The following is a 16,936-nucleotide window of genomic DNA, read 5'->3' as shown; positions in this document are numbered from 1 at the left end:
CCTGAGACCACAGATGGGAGGGAAGATCGCCTCTTCCAGAACGACCAGGCTGCAATGGATGCAGAGAGGACACATGGTACAAATTCAAAGATGAAGCGTCGAGATCAGGATGTTATTGCACAGCAATGTCTCAGAGAGGTGTGAGTTCATCAAAGCGACAGCCTGGAGGAAGAAGCTGTCTCTTCGGTCTGCTGCTTTTGGGGTACAGCGCTCTGTAACGCCGTCCGGAGGGGAGTACTTCCAACAGACTGCAACCTGAGTGTGAAGGGTCTGTAGAGATGTCACTTGCACGTTTCCTGGTCCTGCCGGATAGATGGGAGGTTGGTCCCGATGATCTTTTCTGCAGTCCTGATTGTCCGTTGCAGTCTGTGCTTGTCTTCTTTGGTGGTTGATCCAAACCAGACAGTGATGGAGGTGCAGAGGATGGACTGGATGATGGTCTTCAGCAGCTCCTGTGGCAGGTTGAACTTCCTGAGCTGTCTCAGAAAGTACAGCCTCTGCTGTGCCTTCTTCCGGACAGATTCTATGTGGCTGGTCCATTTCAGGTCCCGAAAGATTGTGGATCCCAGGTACTTGAAGGTGTCTGTGGAGAGAATGGTATTACCGTGAGGGGTGAAAGTGGTGAAGGGTCTCGCCTGAAGTCCACTGTCATCTCCACGGTCTTGAGCGGCCTCAGGTCCAGGTGGTTTTGGCTGCACCAGTTGAGCAGCCGCTGCACCTCTTGTCTGTACGTAGTCTCGTCACCGTCCTGGATCAGTCCGATAAGAGTGGCGTCGTCCGCATACTTCAGGAGCTTCACAGTAGCGTCGCCTGAGGAACAATCGTGAGTGCAGAGATAGAAGAGCAGTGGGGAGAGGACACACCCCTGGGGGGCGCCAGTATTGGTGGTCCGGGTGTCGGATGTGATTGCCCCCAGCCTCACACGCTGTCGCCCCCTGTTGGCCAGGGAGCTGGTGATCAACTGACAGACGTCTATTAGACGTCAAAATGCTCGCAGGGTATTGTCGCCCTCCTGTGGTTGAATCACACCCTGCACGTTTTAAAGAAACAGTTTCTGGTCAAGTTATTCCTATTTAACGGGCAGTCATTCGATGAATAAAAATACTAAATTACAGAATAGGTTCCGAGGCAACGCAATGCAATGCAATTCACGAATATGGATTCGGAAAGCAACATGACACTTGCGGTATTCGTCTTTTCCAAATGTTTTGTTGTTCTTGTTTTCTTATTTTGTAACGGAGACGTATGTATCTTTAACGGGGGGGGGAGGGGGGGGGATAAGGGAAACTTCATGATGGCTTGACGCTTTTGACTGGTTTGTGGTCTTGGGGGTTCTCACCGGTCACGTGATCACCTTTTGACCATCTGAGCTGCACTACACCACCTCTAGTGCGCAAAGCACATCGGCGGAAATCTCCTTCTCGGGGCGTCCAAAAATAAAAGATATTTGCGTTGCGGGTACGTTAAAATTTTTTGTTTTGCCATACTTAAACGGAACTTTATTTCGACCCTAATTCTACTCATGATTAGTGTGTGGTTGTGAAGTATTTCTTGCTGTTGTTTCATCCGTGAGAAAATGTTAACCACTATTTGGCGTCGCTGGTGTTGAGGATGTTGGTGCAAGTTACTTCATTCGGCCGGTGACTCAAACGGTAAAGCCATTGAATTGCAACTTTTTCTTTCTCCAAACTAACTTTCGCCACAGCAGTCATAGACTGACACTCGTGATAAGCGATAAAGTGTGATTCTGCATGTAGTGATCGCCAGTGTTGGTGGCCGGAGTTAGATGATATAATTCTGGCGTTTGTAGGTTGATTGCAAGTACAAAATATTTATTGTCAGGGCGAGCAAGAGGACTTGTAACGAGCAGCACGTTGATCCGCACTGGAATTCATTCTGCCTAAGCAGCTTGCAACATAATTGGGGGGAAACACTCATTTTCGTAACTGATTTCTGCTTTTCCCCAGTCGCTGCATAAGTTCAGCTATTGCATGTCAATGAAATGATGACGTATGATCACAAGTGGACTTTTTTTTTTAAAAACGGTGTCACTGCAACAGTTTATGCAGTACATTTTTGAATTTATTGAAATGTATTCAAAAGCTTGTTCACTCTGTTGTGTGTGTATACATAAAGAGGTCAAAAGTTGACAAAGAAGAAAAAGAAAGACAAATATACTTGGGGCTTTGGTAAAACGTTTATTTGGTGGTTTCTAACTTGAATGTATTGATTCTTATCTAGGGTTTGCTGCGTTAAGCAGTTAAAAGTGTGAATTGTTACAATCAATCAATCAATCAATCAATCAATCAATCAATCAATCAAATAAATAAATAAATAAATAAATAAATAAAGTTAAGTAAGTAAATTAAACAGCACAACACACATTGCACTTATTATCTCTTAAGATTAAAAAAAAATGTTAAAAATTCCAAAGTATTCACTGTTTTCCCCTCTATTCCATTGCCGTCACATCCACCACTCATTGGATTACTCAGGATTGAGTCAGTCAATGAAACATTGAGAGGGGACATTTGTTGTTGCGGGAATCGAGGGGTAGGTCAAGCAGAATGTACATCTATGCAGGTTAAATAAAGAAAATGTTGGATACATAGGACGTGACTAATTGAGCTGAATTCAATATTTAAAAATAAATAAATAAAAGATCTACACTAGGCAAGATAATATGTGGCTCATGAGAAAGGCCTGGAGACTTGTTTTTGTAGTTTTTGCATTGACATTACCCTGATTTTGTTACTTGCTTGATAGATAGATGAGCCTTCTGCGACGTGGCATATATCCCTGGTTGCTAGGATATATTGTCAAGACGGTGGGGTGTATACAGTTTGTGTGCATGTGCCAAATAGACACAGTGTCGTGTATGAAGTGCTGCCTCTATTAGGGAAAATGCTTTGCGATCTTCATAGACGTACAACGTGCTATTGTGGGGAAAAATATGTAGTCAGTCAGTAGCCATTAACACAACGACTTGGCCCCTTATGCATGTTTGTGTTGTTTTTAGCTTTTTTCTAATGAGCATTTCTGTTGCCGTGATTGGTCAGAACAAAAGTTTGGTGGGCTGCACAAGTTGCTACATTGTCCAATCAGCTGAAAGCAGTGGTTCTTAACCTGGGTTCGATCGAACCCTAGGGTTTCGGTGAGTCGGTCTCAGGGGTTCGACAGAGCCTCCCCTGAGGAGGTCCGAACAAACCTGATTTATTGTGTAAATTCTGATTTACCAGTATGTAATTTGTTGTGAGTTCATGTGCAACTGAATATAAGCTGACCAAAGAACCTTGAACGTTCCCTTTTTATGAATGGAGACTTTCTTCTCTTGAGCATGGTCACACGAAAGGCCCAGCGCTGTATTGTACTTTCCTGAAAACAGAGCTTTCTTAACAAGAATTGTGATTGAACTTAACCAACCTGTGTAAGTCTAAATTTTGTTTCGGTGTCTTAGCCTTTTCCTAAAACCGAAGAAATAAAATGAGCACGCGGTGAGTAAATTGGATAACAGGTGATTGGCTATGGCTTTTGCTGTGAGGCGCGGATAGCGCGCTTCCCAAATTGTGGACCAAAAATCCAACAAAGGTAATTATCATAAACAGCATATCATTAGTTCATTTGATACAGCGGCATTAACCTCAAAATAATGAAACAGATCAAATACCACACCTAATTTTGACAATGAAGGCTTTGGCCATCAGTGTGCGTATGAAACCTTAACTTAACTTTTTTGTGAAGCACGCGGATGGAAAGCTTCAAGGCCTCATCTGGCATCAATGACGCACAAGCTGCTGAAAGCTTTCTGGCTAGTTAACACGAGTGTTAGACAACACACACGACAAACACACGCTAGTATGCTATTTTTTTTTTTTTTTTTAAACGTGCACAAGATGTTTTTTTTTGCACGCAATGTCAGTTTGTTTGCTGGACAACAACATAAAAACGTCCCACGGTATTCCGCTAGAGGGCGCACCAGACCTCACTCAAATTACGTCATCATTTCATACCGGGAAGTAAAGCGACAACAACAAAACCGCGCTAGGTCCAAGCACTCAAACAGAAGCGTACCGCCTTCCATTCGGCTGGATCGGATAAACACGCAACTTACAGTAACATTACGGCGATTAACCTAAGTTATCATGTTAGCACCTTTATTTGTAGTACTGCCTGGTCACAGTACACAGTACGGCCCGCTGCTTTTAGCATGGTAGCTACCACAGTGCTAACTTTATGATATTTAACTGGATTATTGGCATTATTGTTGATTTACAACTGTCTATTGTCGAGGAGCTGGAAAGGCTACTCTGAGCAGCGTCCTCGACGAATGTTGGATCTCAAATGAGCCATCATTACATGCTGGTTCTTGTCTGGACCATGCGTAATACTGATTAGCAGTGATGGTGGCAGGCAGGCAGGCATGCCACCGATTTTTAAATCTCAATGCCTTCATACACTCTATCAAATGATAACGCGTAATCACGTTTGCAAAAACACTGGTGAGTAAAACAAATACTGGTTGTCTTCTCCCCTTTGTTTCAGTGTGTGAATTAATGTCTGTTCCTACTTAGACCTGACAGTGGCTGCAGTGTGAAAATGTCTGCAAGGACCACAGCAAAGTACGTGGAGGAAAACGACTGTAGTCGTCGACGACTGGAAGATCTTTGGCTGCAGCCTTATGTTGTGTTGCGCAGAGCAGGTGAGAACATGTCTATTTTCTAATATGAATCCTCTTCCAGTGTTTCTTTTCATTAAAATTCTATCAAAATCATGCGTGACAGGCAGATTGAGGAAGTCCTTGTGTAAGTTTTGCCAGTTCCTCATCAATTGTAACTTTCATTCTTTCATGTGTTTGTCTTGTATTGCAGACATCAATGAAGCTATTCGTCCTAAGCAGCAGGAGCCAGATCACACTTACATTAAAGAGGAAAATGTGGACAAAGAGGTCTATCACTTCAATGAAAAAATGGAGCAGAAGTTTTTTTGCACCATAAAAGAAGAGGAAGAACTGGAGCGGCCTTGGAATAAAGAGGAGGGAGAAGACTCATGCAACATTAAAAAGGAGGAGGAGGAGGATACCTGCAAGATGCCATGGACTGGTATTCCTGTGAAGAGTTTAGATGAGGGTCAACATGAGGTGAGCAAAAGGGCAGGGCCTCCAAGCTGCAGCTCAAGTCAAGGTGATGGAGACCACTGTGGAGGATCACAAGCAGCTCCACCATCAGATAGTGATTACGTGTCGTCACATGTTCCTGCTGCTGCTGCTGCTGCTGCTGCTGCTGCTGCTGATGATGATGATGATGATGATGATGATGAGTCTCAAAATAACATGAGAATGCACACAAGAAAGAAAAACTTTTCCTGCTCAGATTGTGGCCAAAAATTCTCTTGGAGGAAACATTTAAAAAGGCACACAAGAATCCACACTGGCGAGAAACCTTTTTCATGCTCAGTTTGTGGCCAAAAATTCTCTATGAAGGGAAACTTAAAAATGCACACAAGAATCCACACTGGCGAGAAACCTTTTTCATGCGCAGTTTGTGGCCAAAGGTTTACAGTGAAGGGAACTCTAACAAAACATACAAGAATCCACACTGCTGAGAAACCTTTTTCTTGCTCAGTTTGTGGCCAAAGATTTTCAGTGAAGGAAATTCTAACAGTTCATACAAGAATCCACACTGGCGAGAAACCTTTTTCATGCTCAGATTGTGGCCAAAAATTCTCTCACAGGGCAACTTTAAGAAAGCACACAAGAATCCACACTGGCGAAAAACCTTTTTCATGTTCAGTCTGTGGCCAAAAATTCTCTCAGAAGGGAAGTTTAACAATGCACACAAGAATCCACACTGGCGAGAAACGGTTTTCATGCTCAGTTTGTGGCCAAAAATTCTCGCAGAAGGGAAGTTTAACAATGCACACAAGAATCCACACCGGCGAGAAACCGTTTTCATGCTCAGTTTGTGGCAAAACATTCTCTTTCAGGGAAAATTTAAAAACGCACATAAGAATCCACACTGGTGAGAAACCTTTTTCATGCTCAGTTTGTGGCCATAAATTCTCCGACAAGGGAACCTTAAATAGACATACAAGAATCCACACTGGTGAGAAACCTTTTTCATGCTCAGTTTGTGGCCAAAAATTCTCTGACAAGGGAAACTTAAAAAAGCACTCAAGAATCCACACTGACGAGAAACCCCTTTCATGCTCAGTTTGTACCCAAAACTTCTCTGAGAAGGGAGCCTTAAAAGGTCATAAAAGAACCCACACTGGTGAGAAACCTTTTTCATGCTCAGTTTGTGGCCGAAAATTCACTCGGAAGGACCATTTAAAAAGGCACACAAGAATCCACACTGGCGAGAAACCTTTTTCATGCTCAGTTTGTGGCCAAAGATTTTTATTAAAGGAAACCTTAAAAAGTCATACAAGAATCCACACTGGCGAGAACCCTGTTGCCTGCTCAGTCACTTGCCAAAGAGTCTCTATTGAGAATTCCGAGTGTGTTGGGGAGATGACCAATGACCCGGGACGTTTTCACCTTCTATTTGAGCAGACCTCATGAGTTTTTGCATCGATGATAATAGAGTGAACCCTCGCTACTTCGCGTTTCATTTATCGTGGCTTCACGACATTGCAGATTTTTTTCCAAATTAAAAAAACAGTTAAAAGTCCAAATAAAACTGAAATTCAGGAAACATGTCTAACCTTTAGGACAATGTAGTATTGCTCCAAATGTTCGTTTACATTCCTTTAGAAGTCTTTTTTCGTGCGTTAGCACGATCGCGAGTTAGTACTTCTTGTTGGTGACCGTACTTCGCGGATTTCACTTATCGCGGGTGTTTTTTTTTTTAACCAATTATCCGCGATAAACGAGGGATTACTGTATAGTCAACTGGCCTTGGGATGATAATAGTTTTGAAGTTTTCATTATAGTTTATGTTTATTTTGTTTTTAGTTGTGGATTTTAGCTGTAATATGTTTTAATTCATATTTTGGGAAATGTGCTTAGTTTCCATTAATGTTTACGGTTTAGTTTTGGTCAGCTTTTAATGTTTATGTTAAGGTTTTTGCCCCCCATATTTGTCAAATCAGAGGTCAAAAGAAACTCCCCCCCCCCCCCCCCCCCTTGTGCTTGTGTGGCGATTAAGCCCTGCTCTCTGCAACGGAAAAAGCTAACCAATCAAGGAGGAGCCTGACACCATATCTGAAGCAAAATGAGACAACTACAGGGAAGAATAGAAAGTTGAGCTGCACAATATTTAAACTCTCCTCAAAAGTGAGGCCAATTCTTTTCTTTATGCAAAGAAAATAGATGAAGCAATTTATGTAGAAAAGCTGAATGACAAAATAAGAAAGCATGTGGAATGCCTTGTAATCATGAAACAAAATGAGAGTGAATTGTACAGAATGACATTGAACAATGTGAAATATTGAATCATATAGAATTGTGTAGATATTAAAAATTGACGAATGATGACACGCGTCATGTGATACACTTTAAGAAATGGAAGTCCATGAGATGTGAGTAATTCCCAACATTTTACGACACAAATAAGGTAATTATCATAAACAGCATATCATTGCTTTATTTGATACCACGTGTTAGGTTACGGATTTTAGTTATTGATCTGACTCCAAATTGCGATCAACACTTAACACATGAGTTGTTATGTCCCAATCCACACACTGGCGCACCTAACAATTTTGCGAGTTCGTTCTGTCAAAGAGAAGACCAGTAGATCAATCAGACCAAATTTACCAATTGTTTATTCCTGACAAAGCGCACTAATACAGGCCTGGGTCCCGGGTCCCTCACACTAAAACTCGTGCGTTTTTGTGACCACCAAAAGACGACACATTCTTCCGGGTTGCCCAGTTTTGAAGAAACACAATATGAATATTAAAGCATGCAAAATATTGTGAGATGATTGGTCGATGGCCATCTCCTCCCCATGTCGGTGTTATCGCTTAGGTCAGGTGGTTGGATTTCCCCGCGAAGCCGGGCCACATAGACGTGCTGTTGTTCTCGTTCCTCAACGACCTTGAGATGTTCTCGTCCGGTACTCCCTGTCTGGGCCTATTCCACAACACTTCGAAGAAAACAAGTTCATGCAGTTTGCCTGCACATTCTTCGCCACCCACCAATCCACACGAGCACTCCAATACTAGATATTAATGTGATTATAAGTTTAACACAACCTTAAAAAATATGTTTGCAAACTGCCGAAAGCACATTTCCCTTTACACGGCATTAACCTCAAAATAATGAAACAGATCAAATACCAGACCTAATTTTGACAATGAAGGCTTTGGCCACCAATGTGCGTATGAAACCTCATAAGCTCAACTTTTTTGTGAAGCTCGTGGATGGAAAGCTTCAAGGCTTCATTCTGGCATCAATGGCAAGCAATCAAGCTGCTGAAAGCTTTCTGGCTAGTTAACATGAGTGTTAGACAACACGCACGACAAACGCACGCTAGTATGCTATTTTTTTATTTTTTGAAACGTGCACAAGATGTTTTTTTTTGCACGCAGTTGGTTGGTTTGCTAGACAACAACAACAACATAAAAACGTCCCACGGTATTCCGCTAGAGGACGCCCGAGACCTCACTCAAAAGTAAGTGAAGTAAAGCGACGACAACAAAACCGCGCTTGGTTTAAGCACTCAAACAGAAGCGTATCGCCTTCCATTCGACTGCATCGGTTAAACACGCAACGTACGTGGTGAATCAGTAACATTCGCTATACTACAACTGCAACGACGAAAGAGGTAAGTTACGACGATGGACCTAAGTTATCATGTTCGCACCTTTATTTGTTGTACTGCCTGGTCACAGTTCAGAAGTGCGTCCCGCTGCTTGAAGCATGGTAGCTACCACAGTTCTAACTTTATGATATTTAGCTGGATTATTGTTGATTTACAACTGTCTATTGTCGAGGAGCTGGAAAGGCTACTCTGAGCAGCGTCCTCGACGAATGTTGGATCTCAAATGAGCCATCATTACATGCTGGTTCTTGTCTGGACCATGCGTAATACTGATTAGCAGTGATGGTTGCAGGCAAGCAGGCATGCCGCCGATTTTAAATCTCAATGCCTTAATGCACTCTATCAAATGATAACGCGTAATCACGTTTGCAAAAACAGGACCGATCCACATGAAATGTCGTTTAGTGTATTGGGTCGCTTTAAGTTCACGTTGTAAACAACACGAGTTGAAATTGATATTCAACCATTTTACTAGCGAGTAAAACAAATACTGGTCGTCTTCTCCTCTTTGTGTCAGTGTGTGAATTAATGTCTGTTCCTACTTAGACCTGACTGGCTGCAGTGTGAAAATGTCTGCAAGGACCACAGCAAAGTACGTGGAGGAAAAGGACTGTAGTCGTCGACGACTGGAAGATCTTTGGCTGCAGCCTTATGTTGTGTTGCGCAGAGCAGGTTAGAACATGTCTATTTTCTATTATGAATCCTCTTCCAGTGTTTCTTTTCAGTAAAATTCTATCAATATCATATGTGACAGGCAGATTGAGGAAGTCCTTGTGTAAGTTTTGCCATTTTCTCTTCAACTGTAACTTACATTCTCAGTCTGTGTCTGTCTCGTTTTGCAGACATCAATGAAGCTATTCGTCCTAAGCAGCAGGAGCCAGATCGCACTCACATTAAAGAGGAAGATGTGGGCAAAGAGGTCCATCACTTCAATGAAAAAATGGAGCAGAAGTTTCTTTGCACCATAAAAGAGGAGGAAGTACCGGAGTGGCCTTGGAATAAAGAGGAGGGAGAAGACTCCTGCGACATTAAAAAGGAGGAGGAGGAGGATACCTGCAAGATGCCATGGACTGGTGTTCCTGTGAAGAGTTTAGATGAGAGTCAACATGAGGTGAGCAAAGGGGCAGGGCCTCCAAGCTCAAGTCAATGTGATGGAGACCACTGTGGAGGATCACAAGCAGCTCCACCATCAGAGAGTGATGATGTGTCGTCACATGTTCCTGCTGCTGCTGCTGCTGCTGCTGCTGCTGCTGCTGATGATGATGATGATGATGATGATGATGATGATGATGATGATGAGTCTCAAAATAACATAAGAATGCACATAAGAAAGAAAAACTTTTCCTGCTCAGATTGTGGCCAAAAATTTTCTTGGAGGAAACGTTTAAAAAGGCACACGAAAATCCACACTGGCGAGAAACCTTTTTCATGCTCAGTTTGTGACCAAAAATTCTCTGACAAGACAAATTTAAAAAGGCACACAAGAATCCACACTGGTGAGAAACCTTTTTCTTGCTCAGTTTGTGGCCAAAGATTTTCAGTGAAGGGAAATCTAACAGTTCATACAAGAATCCACACTGGCGAGAAACCTTTTTCATGCTCTGTTTGTGGCCATAAATTCTCTGACAAGGGAACCTTAAAAAGACATACAAGAGTCCACACTGGTGAGAAACCTTTTTCATGCTCAGTTTGTGGCCAAACATTCTCTCGGAAGACAAGTTTAAAAATCCACACAAGAACCCACACTGGCGAGAAACCTTTTTCATGCTCAGATTGTGGCCAAAAATTCTCTCAGAGGGCAATTTTAAAAAAGCACACAAGAACCCACACTGGTGAGAAACCTTTTTCATGCTCTGTTTGTGGCCATAAATTCTCTGACAAGGGAACCTTAAAAAGACATACAAGAGTCCACACTGGTGAGGAACCTTTTTCATGCTCAGTTTGTGGCCATAAATTCTCCAACAAGGGAACCTTAAATATACATACAAGAATCCACACTGGTGAGAAACCTTTTTCTTGCTCAGTTTGTGGCCAAAGATTTTCAGTGAAGGGACATCTCACAGTTCATACAAGAATCCACACTGGCGAGAAACCTTTTTCATGCTCTGTTTGTGGCCATAAATTCTCTGACAAGGGAACCTTAAAAAGACATACAAGAGTCCACACTGGTGAGGAACCTTTTTCATGCTCAGTTTGTGGCCATAAATTCTCCAACAAGGGAACCTTAAATATACATACAAGAATCCACACTGGTGAGAAACCTTTTTCTTGCTCAGTTTGTGGCCAAAGATTTTCAGTGAAGGGAAATCTAACAGTTCATACAAGAATCCACACTGGTGAGAACCCTTTTTCATGCTCAGTTTGTGGCCAAAAATTCTCTCGGAGGGCAAGTTTAAAAATCCACACAAGAACCCACACTGGCGAGAAACCTTTTTCATGCTCAGTTTGTGGCCAAAGATTTTTATTAAAGGAAACCTTAAAACGTCATACAAGAATCCACACTGGCGAGAACCCTGTTGCCTGCTCAGTCACTTGCCAAAGAGTCTCTATTGAGAATTCCGAGTGTGTTGGGGAGATGAGCAATGACCTGGGACGTTTTCACCTTCTATTTGAGCACACTTCATGAGTTTTTGCATCGATGATGTTAGAATAATTGTTTTTGCAGAAGCGCTGGTCGGCCTGAACCGGAGGTCTCATGTCTTCGCTCAAGCCAACATATCTGTCTAGCTTTAAGGAGTTCTTATACTCCCTTCCTTTTCTTATCTGTGAGAGGCCCTCACTAGTTATGAACAGAACACCTTTGTTCTTTGTTTTGTTCAAGAGAAATTTTCTCTCTTTTATACTTTGTAGCTTCTATTCATAAATTGTTGTTGACTGGGACAGTTTTTAAGTTATCCCATATTTACTCAATGTTTGGTTAAGTAGACTTCATGCAAGCTATCTCACATCTACTTAACGTTTGTTGGAGTGTATGCACGAGAGGTATCTGATTATTTACTCATCATTATTATTGTGTGAAATGTAGCAAGAAAGTCTAGAGCATTGTTTTACAGGGACACGGCATCCAGGTTTGGAGATCGCAGCTGAGAACGAGGCTGCCAACCACCTAAGAACAGATTTTGCATTCCTGGGGTAACGAATCGGCCAAGGCCATGTGGCCTTGCACCATACAACATTGTTAGCTAGTTAATCAGCGTTGCTACAGCCACAATCTCCCCTCCCTTTAGTGTAGCAACGCCTCTTGTAACCAGGGCAACCCAAAATAAAAAGAGGAGATGGCGGAAGAGGAGCTCAGAATTGGTGGAGGACTGTAACTGGGCCTTCTACGCAATTCTCCTCGCGAGCAAAAGGAATACTGGTTGTCTTCTCCTCTTTGTTTCCAGCGTGTGGATTAATGTCTGATGGTGTTTAGACCTGCCAGATGATAATACGTTTCGTTTATCGTGGCTTCACGACATTGCAGATTTTTTTCCAAATTAAAAAAACAGTTAAAAGTCCAAATAAAACTGTGAAATTACGGAAACATGTCTAACCTTTAGGACAATGTAGTATTGCTCCAAATGTTCATTTACATTCCTTTAGAAGTCTTTTTTCGTGCGTTTGCACGATCGTGAGTTAGTATCTTTCCGCTAACTTGTTAGTCTGCCCAGTACTTCTTGTTGGTGACCGTACTTCGCGGATTTCACTTATCGCAGGTGTTTTTTTAACCAATTATCCGCGATAAACGAGGGATTACTGTATAGTCAACTGGCCTTGGGATGATAATAGTTTTGTAGTTTTCATTATAGTTTATGTTTATTTTGTTTTTATTTGTGAATTTTAGCTGTAATTAGTTTTAATTCATATTCAGGGAAATGTGCTTAGTTTCTATTAATGTTTAAGGTTTAGTTTTGTTCATCTTTTAATGTTTATGTTAAGGTTTTTAACCCCCATATTTGTCAAATCAGACGTCAAAAGAAACTTTTCCCCCCCTTGCGCTTGTGTGGCGATTCAGCCCTTCTCTTTGCAATGGAAAAAGCTAACCAATCAAGGAGGAGCCTGACACCATATCTGAAGCAAAATGAGACAACTACAGGGAGGGATAGAAAGTTGAGCTGCACAATATTTACACTCTCCTCAAAAGTGAAGCCAATTCTTTTCTTTTTGCAGAGAAAATAGGTGAAGCAATTTATGTAGAAAAGCTGAATGACAAAATATGAAAGCATGTGGAATGCCTTGTAATCATAAAATAAAATGAGAGTAAATTGTACAGAATGACATTGAACAATGTGAAATCATGTAAAATATTAAATCATGGAATTGTGTAGAATGATATTAAACTTTGACGAATGATGACACGCGTCATGTGATACACTTTAAGAAATTGAAGTCCATGAGATGAGTAATTCCCAAGATTTTACGACACAAGTGAGGTAATTATCATAAACAGCATATCATTACTTTATTTGATACATTAACCTCAAAATAATGAAACAGATCAAATACCATACCTGATTTTGACAATAAAGGCTTTGGCAACCAGTGTGCGTATGAAACCTTAACTTTGAGAAGCACGTGGATGGAAAGCTTCAAGGCTTCATCTGGCATCAATGACGCACAAGCTGCTGAAAGCTTTCTGGCTAGTTAACACGAGTGTTAGACAACACGCACGACAAACGCACGCTAGTATGCTCTTAAAATCTATTCGAATTTTTTTTTTTTTTTTTTTTTTTTGAAAACGTGCACAAGATGGGTTTTTTTTGCACGCAGTTAGTTTGTTTGCTGGCCAACTACAACATAAGAACGTTCCACAGTATTCCACTAGAAGGCGCCCGAGACCTCACTCAAATTACGTCATCAATACGTACCAAGAAGTAAAGCGACGACAACAAAACCGCGCTAGTTTCAAGTACTCAGACAGAAGCGTGTCGTCTTCCATTCGACGGCATCGATTAACCACCAACTTACGAGGTGAATCAGTAACATTCGCTATACTACAACTGCAACGACGAAAGAGGTAAGTTACAGCGATGGACCTAAGTTATCATGTTAGCACCTTTATTTGGAGTACTGCCTGGTCACAGTACAGAAGTGCGGCCCGCTGCTTTTAGCATGGTAGCTACCACAGTGCTAACTTTGTGATATTTAGTTGGATTATTGTTGATTTACAACTGTCTATTGTCGAGGAACTGGAAAGGCTACTCTGAGCAGCGTCCTCGACGAATGTTGGATCTCAAATGAGCCATCATTACATGCTGGTTCTTGTCTGGACCATGCGTAATACTGATTAGCAGTGATGGTTGCAGGCAAGCAGGCATGCCACCGATTTTAAATCTCAATGCCTTCATGCACTCTATCAAATGATAACGCGTAATCATGTTTGGAAAAACATGACCAATCCACATGAAATGTCGTTTAGTGCATTGGGTCGCTTGAAATTCACGTTGTAAACAACACGAGTTGAAATTGATATTCAACCATTTTACTTGCGAGTAAAACAAATACTGGTTGTCTTCCCCTCTTTATGTCAATGTGTGAATTAATGTCTGTTCCTACTTAGACCTGACAGTGGTTGCAGTGTGAAAATGTCTGCAAGGTACACAGCAAAGTACGTGGAGGAAAAGGACTGTAGTCGTCGACGACTGGAAGATCTTCCGCTGCAGCTATATGTTGTGTTGCGCAGAGCAGGTTAGGACACGTTTATTTTCTATTATGAATCCCCATCCAGTGTTTCTTTTTAGTAAAATTCTGTCAAAATGTGTGACAGGCAGATTGAAAAAGATCTTGGGTAAGTTTTGCCAGTTTCTCTTCACCTGTAACTTTCATTCTTAATATGTGTTTGTATTTTTTTGCAGACATCAATGAAGCTATTCGTCCTAAGCAGCAGGAGCCAGAGCACACTCAGATTAAAGAGGAAGATGTGGGCAAAGAAGTCCATCACTTCAATGAAACAACGGAGCAGAAGTTTCTTTGTACCATAAAAGAGGAGGAAGAGCCGGAACGGCATTGGAACAGAGAGGAGGGAGAAGACTCCTGCGACATTAAAAAGGAGGAGGAGGAGGAGGATACCTGCAAGATGCCATTGACTGGTGTTCCTGTGAAGAGTTTAGATGAGGGTCATCATGAGGTGAGCAAAGGGGGAGAGCCTCCAAGCTGCAGCTCAAGTCAAGGTGATGGAGACCACTGTGGAGGATCACAAGCAGCACCACCATCAGATCGTGATGGTGTGTCGTCACATGTTACTGCTGCTCCTGCTGCTGCTGATGATGATGATTATGATGATGATGATGATAATGACTCTCAAAACAACATGAAAATGCACACAAGAAAGAAAAACTTTTCCTGCTCAGATTGTGGCCGAATATTCTCTTGGAGGAAACATTTAAAAAGGCACACAAGAATCCACACTGGCGAGAAACCTTTTTCATGCTCAGTTTGTGGCCAAAGATTCTTTGAGAGGGGAACCTTAAACGGTCATACAAGAACACACACTGGTGAGAAACCCTTTTCATGCTCAGTTTGTGGCAAAAAATTCTCTGACGGGGGATGTTTAAAAAGGCACACAAGAATCCACACTGGCGAGAAACCTTTTTCATGCTCAGTTTGTGGCCAAAAATTCTCTGGCAAGGGAAACTTAAAAATTCATACAAGAATCCACACTGGCGAGAAACCTTTTTCATGCTCAGTTTGTGGCCAAAGGTTTTCAGTGAAGATAACTCTAACAAAACATACAAGAATCCACACTGGCGAGAAACCTTTTTCTTGTTCAGTTTGTGGCCTCATATTCTCTGAGAGGGGAACCTTAAAAGGTCATACAAGAACCCACACTGGTGAGAAACCTTTTTCATGCTCAATTTATGGCCAAAAATTCTCTAACAAGGGAACCTCAAAAGGACATACAGGAACCCACACTGGTGAGAAACCTTTTTCATGCTCAATTTGTGGCCAAAAATTCTCTAACAAGGGAGCCTCAAAAAGACATACAAGAATCCACTCTGGTGAGAAACCTTTTTCATGCTCAGTTTGTGGCCAAACATTTTCTCGAAGGGAGCATTTAAATACGCATACAAGAATCCACACTGGTGAGAAACCTTTTTCATGCTCAGTTTGTGGCCAAAGATTTTCATTAAAGGGAGCCTTAAAAAGGCATACAAGAATCCACACTGGCGAGAACCCTTTTTCATGCTCAGTTTGTGGCCATAAATTTTCTCGGAGGGAGCATTTAAATAGGCACACAAGAATCCACACTGGTGAGAAACCTTTTTTATGCTCAGTTTGTGGCCAAACATTTTCATTAAAGGGAACCTTAAAAAGGCATACAAGAATCCACACTGGCGAGAACCCTGTTGCCTGCTCAGTCACTTGCCAAAGAGTCTTTATTGAGAATTCCAAGTGAATTGAGGAGATGAGCAACGGTCCATGAAGTTCTCACCTTCTATTTGAGCAGACTTTGAGTTTATGCATCAATGATAATTCTATTCTAGTATGTACGTACCTTTTGATTGAAATGCCGTACTCCTTTCCTTTACTACAGTGAGTAGTTCACATTTTAGTTTTAGTAATAAATTAGAATTAGTTAACCGGTGTTGGGATGTTAATAGTTCTGTATATTTCCTTATACGCACCTGATGTTTGTTTTGGTTTTAGTTGTGGTCTTTCACTGCAATTAGTTTTAGTCCATATTCAGGGCAAGTTGCTTAGTTTTTATTAGTGTTTAGGGTTTTGTTTTGTTCAGCTTTTCATGTTCATGTGGCTCAATTAAATGAAAAATAAAGTGTTGGATACCCCCCACTTTTTCTTGAACAGTGTTTTTTTCCATTGCCTTGCTACTAACGATGTACTTGAGCTGCATTAAGACATTTCATTAAAAAGTTCTTTACTTCACCGTACTCATTAAATTAAATGATTTTCAAATAGGATCCTAATTAAGACTATTAATCTTCTGTCATTTGTTGTTTGTCTCAGTTTCTGTTCTTGCAATGTGATGTCCAGAGCTCTGAGCTGCTTGAGGAAACCGTGGTTGAGCAGGACGCAACGGCATTGTTTCTCAGGTCCTTTCAATGGAAAAACAATTATCCAATGAACATTTGCTGGATGACTTAGTTTCACGAGTGTGCAATGTTGTTACGTAACATGTCCCTCTGGCGTTAAACAACGCACGCTAGTATGCTCGTAACATCTATTTGAGTCAT

The 16,936-nt window shown here is 41.6% G+C and overlaps 2 protein-coding genes, 1 long non-coding RNA gene and 1 pseudogene across 6 annotated transcripts; 3 read left to right on the top strand and 1 right to left on the bottom strand.

The window, feature by feature from the left end:
• Window positions 1-1,321: 1,321 nt before the first annotated feature.
• LOC148386071 (uncharacterized) lies at window positions 1,322-7,474 on the top strand. 3 transcript variants are annotated; one of them, XM_088399373.1, is made up of 3 exons: window positions 1,322-1,458; window positions 4,572-4,699; window positions 4,869-7,474. In XM_088399373.1, exons 2-3 carry the CDS (start codon window positions 4,597-4,599, stop codon window positions 6,557-6,559), a joined length of 1,794 nt encoding a protein of 597 aa, XP_088255499.1. In that variant the 5' UTR covers window positions 1,322-1,458; window positions 4,572-4,596; the 3' UTR covers window positions 6,560-7,474. The 3 variants fall into 3 exon arrangements, with proteins under 3 accessions (XP_088255499.1, XP_088255498.1, XP_088255497.1); XM_088399372.1 differs by lacking the exon at window positions 1,322-1,458 and adding an exon at window positions 1,470-1,652; XM_088399371.1 differs by lacking the exon at window positions 1,322-1,458 and adding an exon at window positions 3,249-4,499.
• Window positions 7,475-7,617: 143 nt separating this feature from the next.
• Window positions 7,618-12,118, top strand: LOC148386069 (uncharacterized). The gene is made up of 3 exons (XM_088399369.1): window positions 7,618-8,768; window positions 9,312-9,437; window positions 9,608-12,118. The coding sequence occupies exons 2-3, from the start codon at window positions 9,335-9,337 to the stop codon at window positions 11,389-11,391; spliced, it is 1,887 nt and encodes a 628-aa protein (XP_088255495.1). The 5' UTR covers window positions 7,618-8,768; window positions 9,312-9,334; the 3' UTR covers window positions 11,392-12,118.
• LOC148386070 (uncharacterized) lies at window positions 7,747-9,075 on the bottom strand. Its single transcript, XR_015863231.1, has 2 exons — window positions 8,808-9,075; window positions 7,747-8,087 (listed from the first exon to the last, which is right to left on the bottom strand). It is a non-coding gene; the product is annotated as an uncharacterized LOC148386070 (long non-coding RNA).
• A 1,446-nt stretch (window positions 12,119-13,564) lies between the features above and the next one.
• On the top strand, window positions 13,565-16,535 carry LOC148386068 (uncharacterized; annotated as a pseudogene). The gene is made up of 3 exons (XR_015863226.1): window positions 13,565-13,761; window positions 14,305-14,432; window positions 14,600-16,535. The product of XR_015863226.1 is annotated as an uncharacterized LOC148386068 (transcript).
• Window positions 16,536-16,936: the final 401 nt, after the last annotated feature.

The sequence above is a fragment of the Syngnathus floridae genome, chromosome 15, assembly GCF_059516105.1.
Source record: "Syngnathus floridae isolate MCC-2025c chromosome 15, RoL_Sflo_1.0, whole genome shotgun sequence".
NCBI classification, from domain to species: domain Eukaryota; kingdom Metazoa; phylum Chordata; class Actinopteri; order Syngnathiformes; family Syngnathidae; genus Syngnathus; species Syngnathus floridae.
The sequence above is the reverse complement of the archived record's forward strand: the minus strand, read 5'-3'. Positions and strand labels throughout refer to the sequence as shown.

Bases quoted from the DNA above. Each gene is read 5' to 3' on its own strand.
- LOC148386071 (XM_088399373.1), top strand. From the start codon at position 4,597: ATGTCTGCAAGGACCACAGCAAAGTACGTGGAGGAAAACGACTGTAGT. The intron at 4,700-4,868 runs GTGAGAACATGT...CTTGTATTGCAG, and splicing joins TGTTGTGTTGCGCAGAGCAG to ACATCAATGAAGCTATTCGT.
- LOC148386069 (XM_088399369.1), top strand. From the start codon at position 9,335: ATGTCTGCAAGGACCACAGCAAAGTACGTGGAGGAAAAGGACTGTAGT. The intron at 9,438-9,607 runs GTTAGAACATGT...CTCGTTTTGCAG, and splicing joins TGTTGTGTTGCGCAGAGCAG to ACATCAATGAAGCTATTCGT.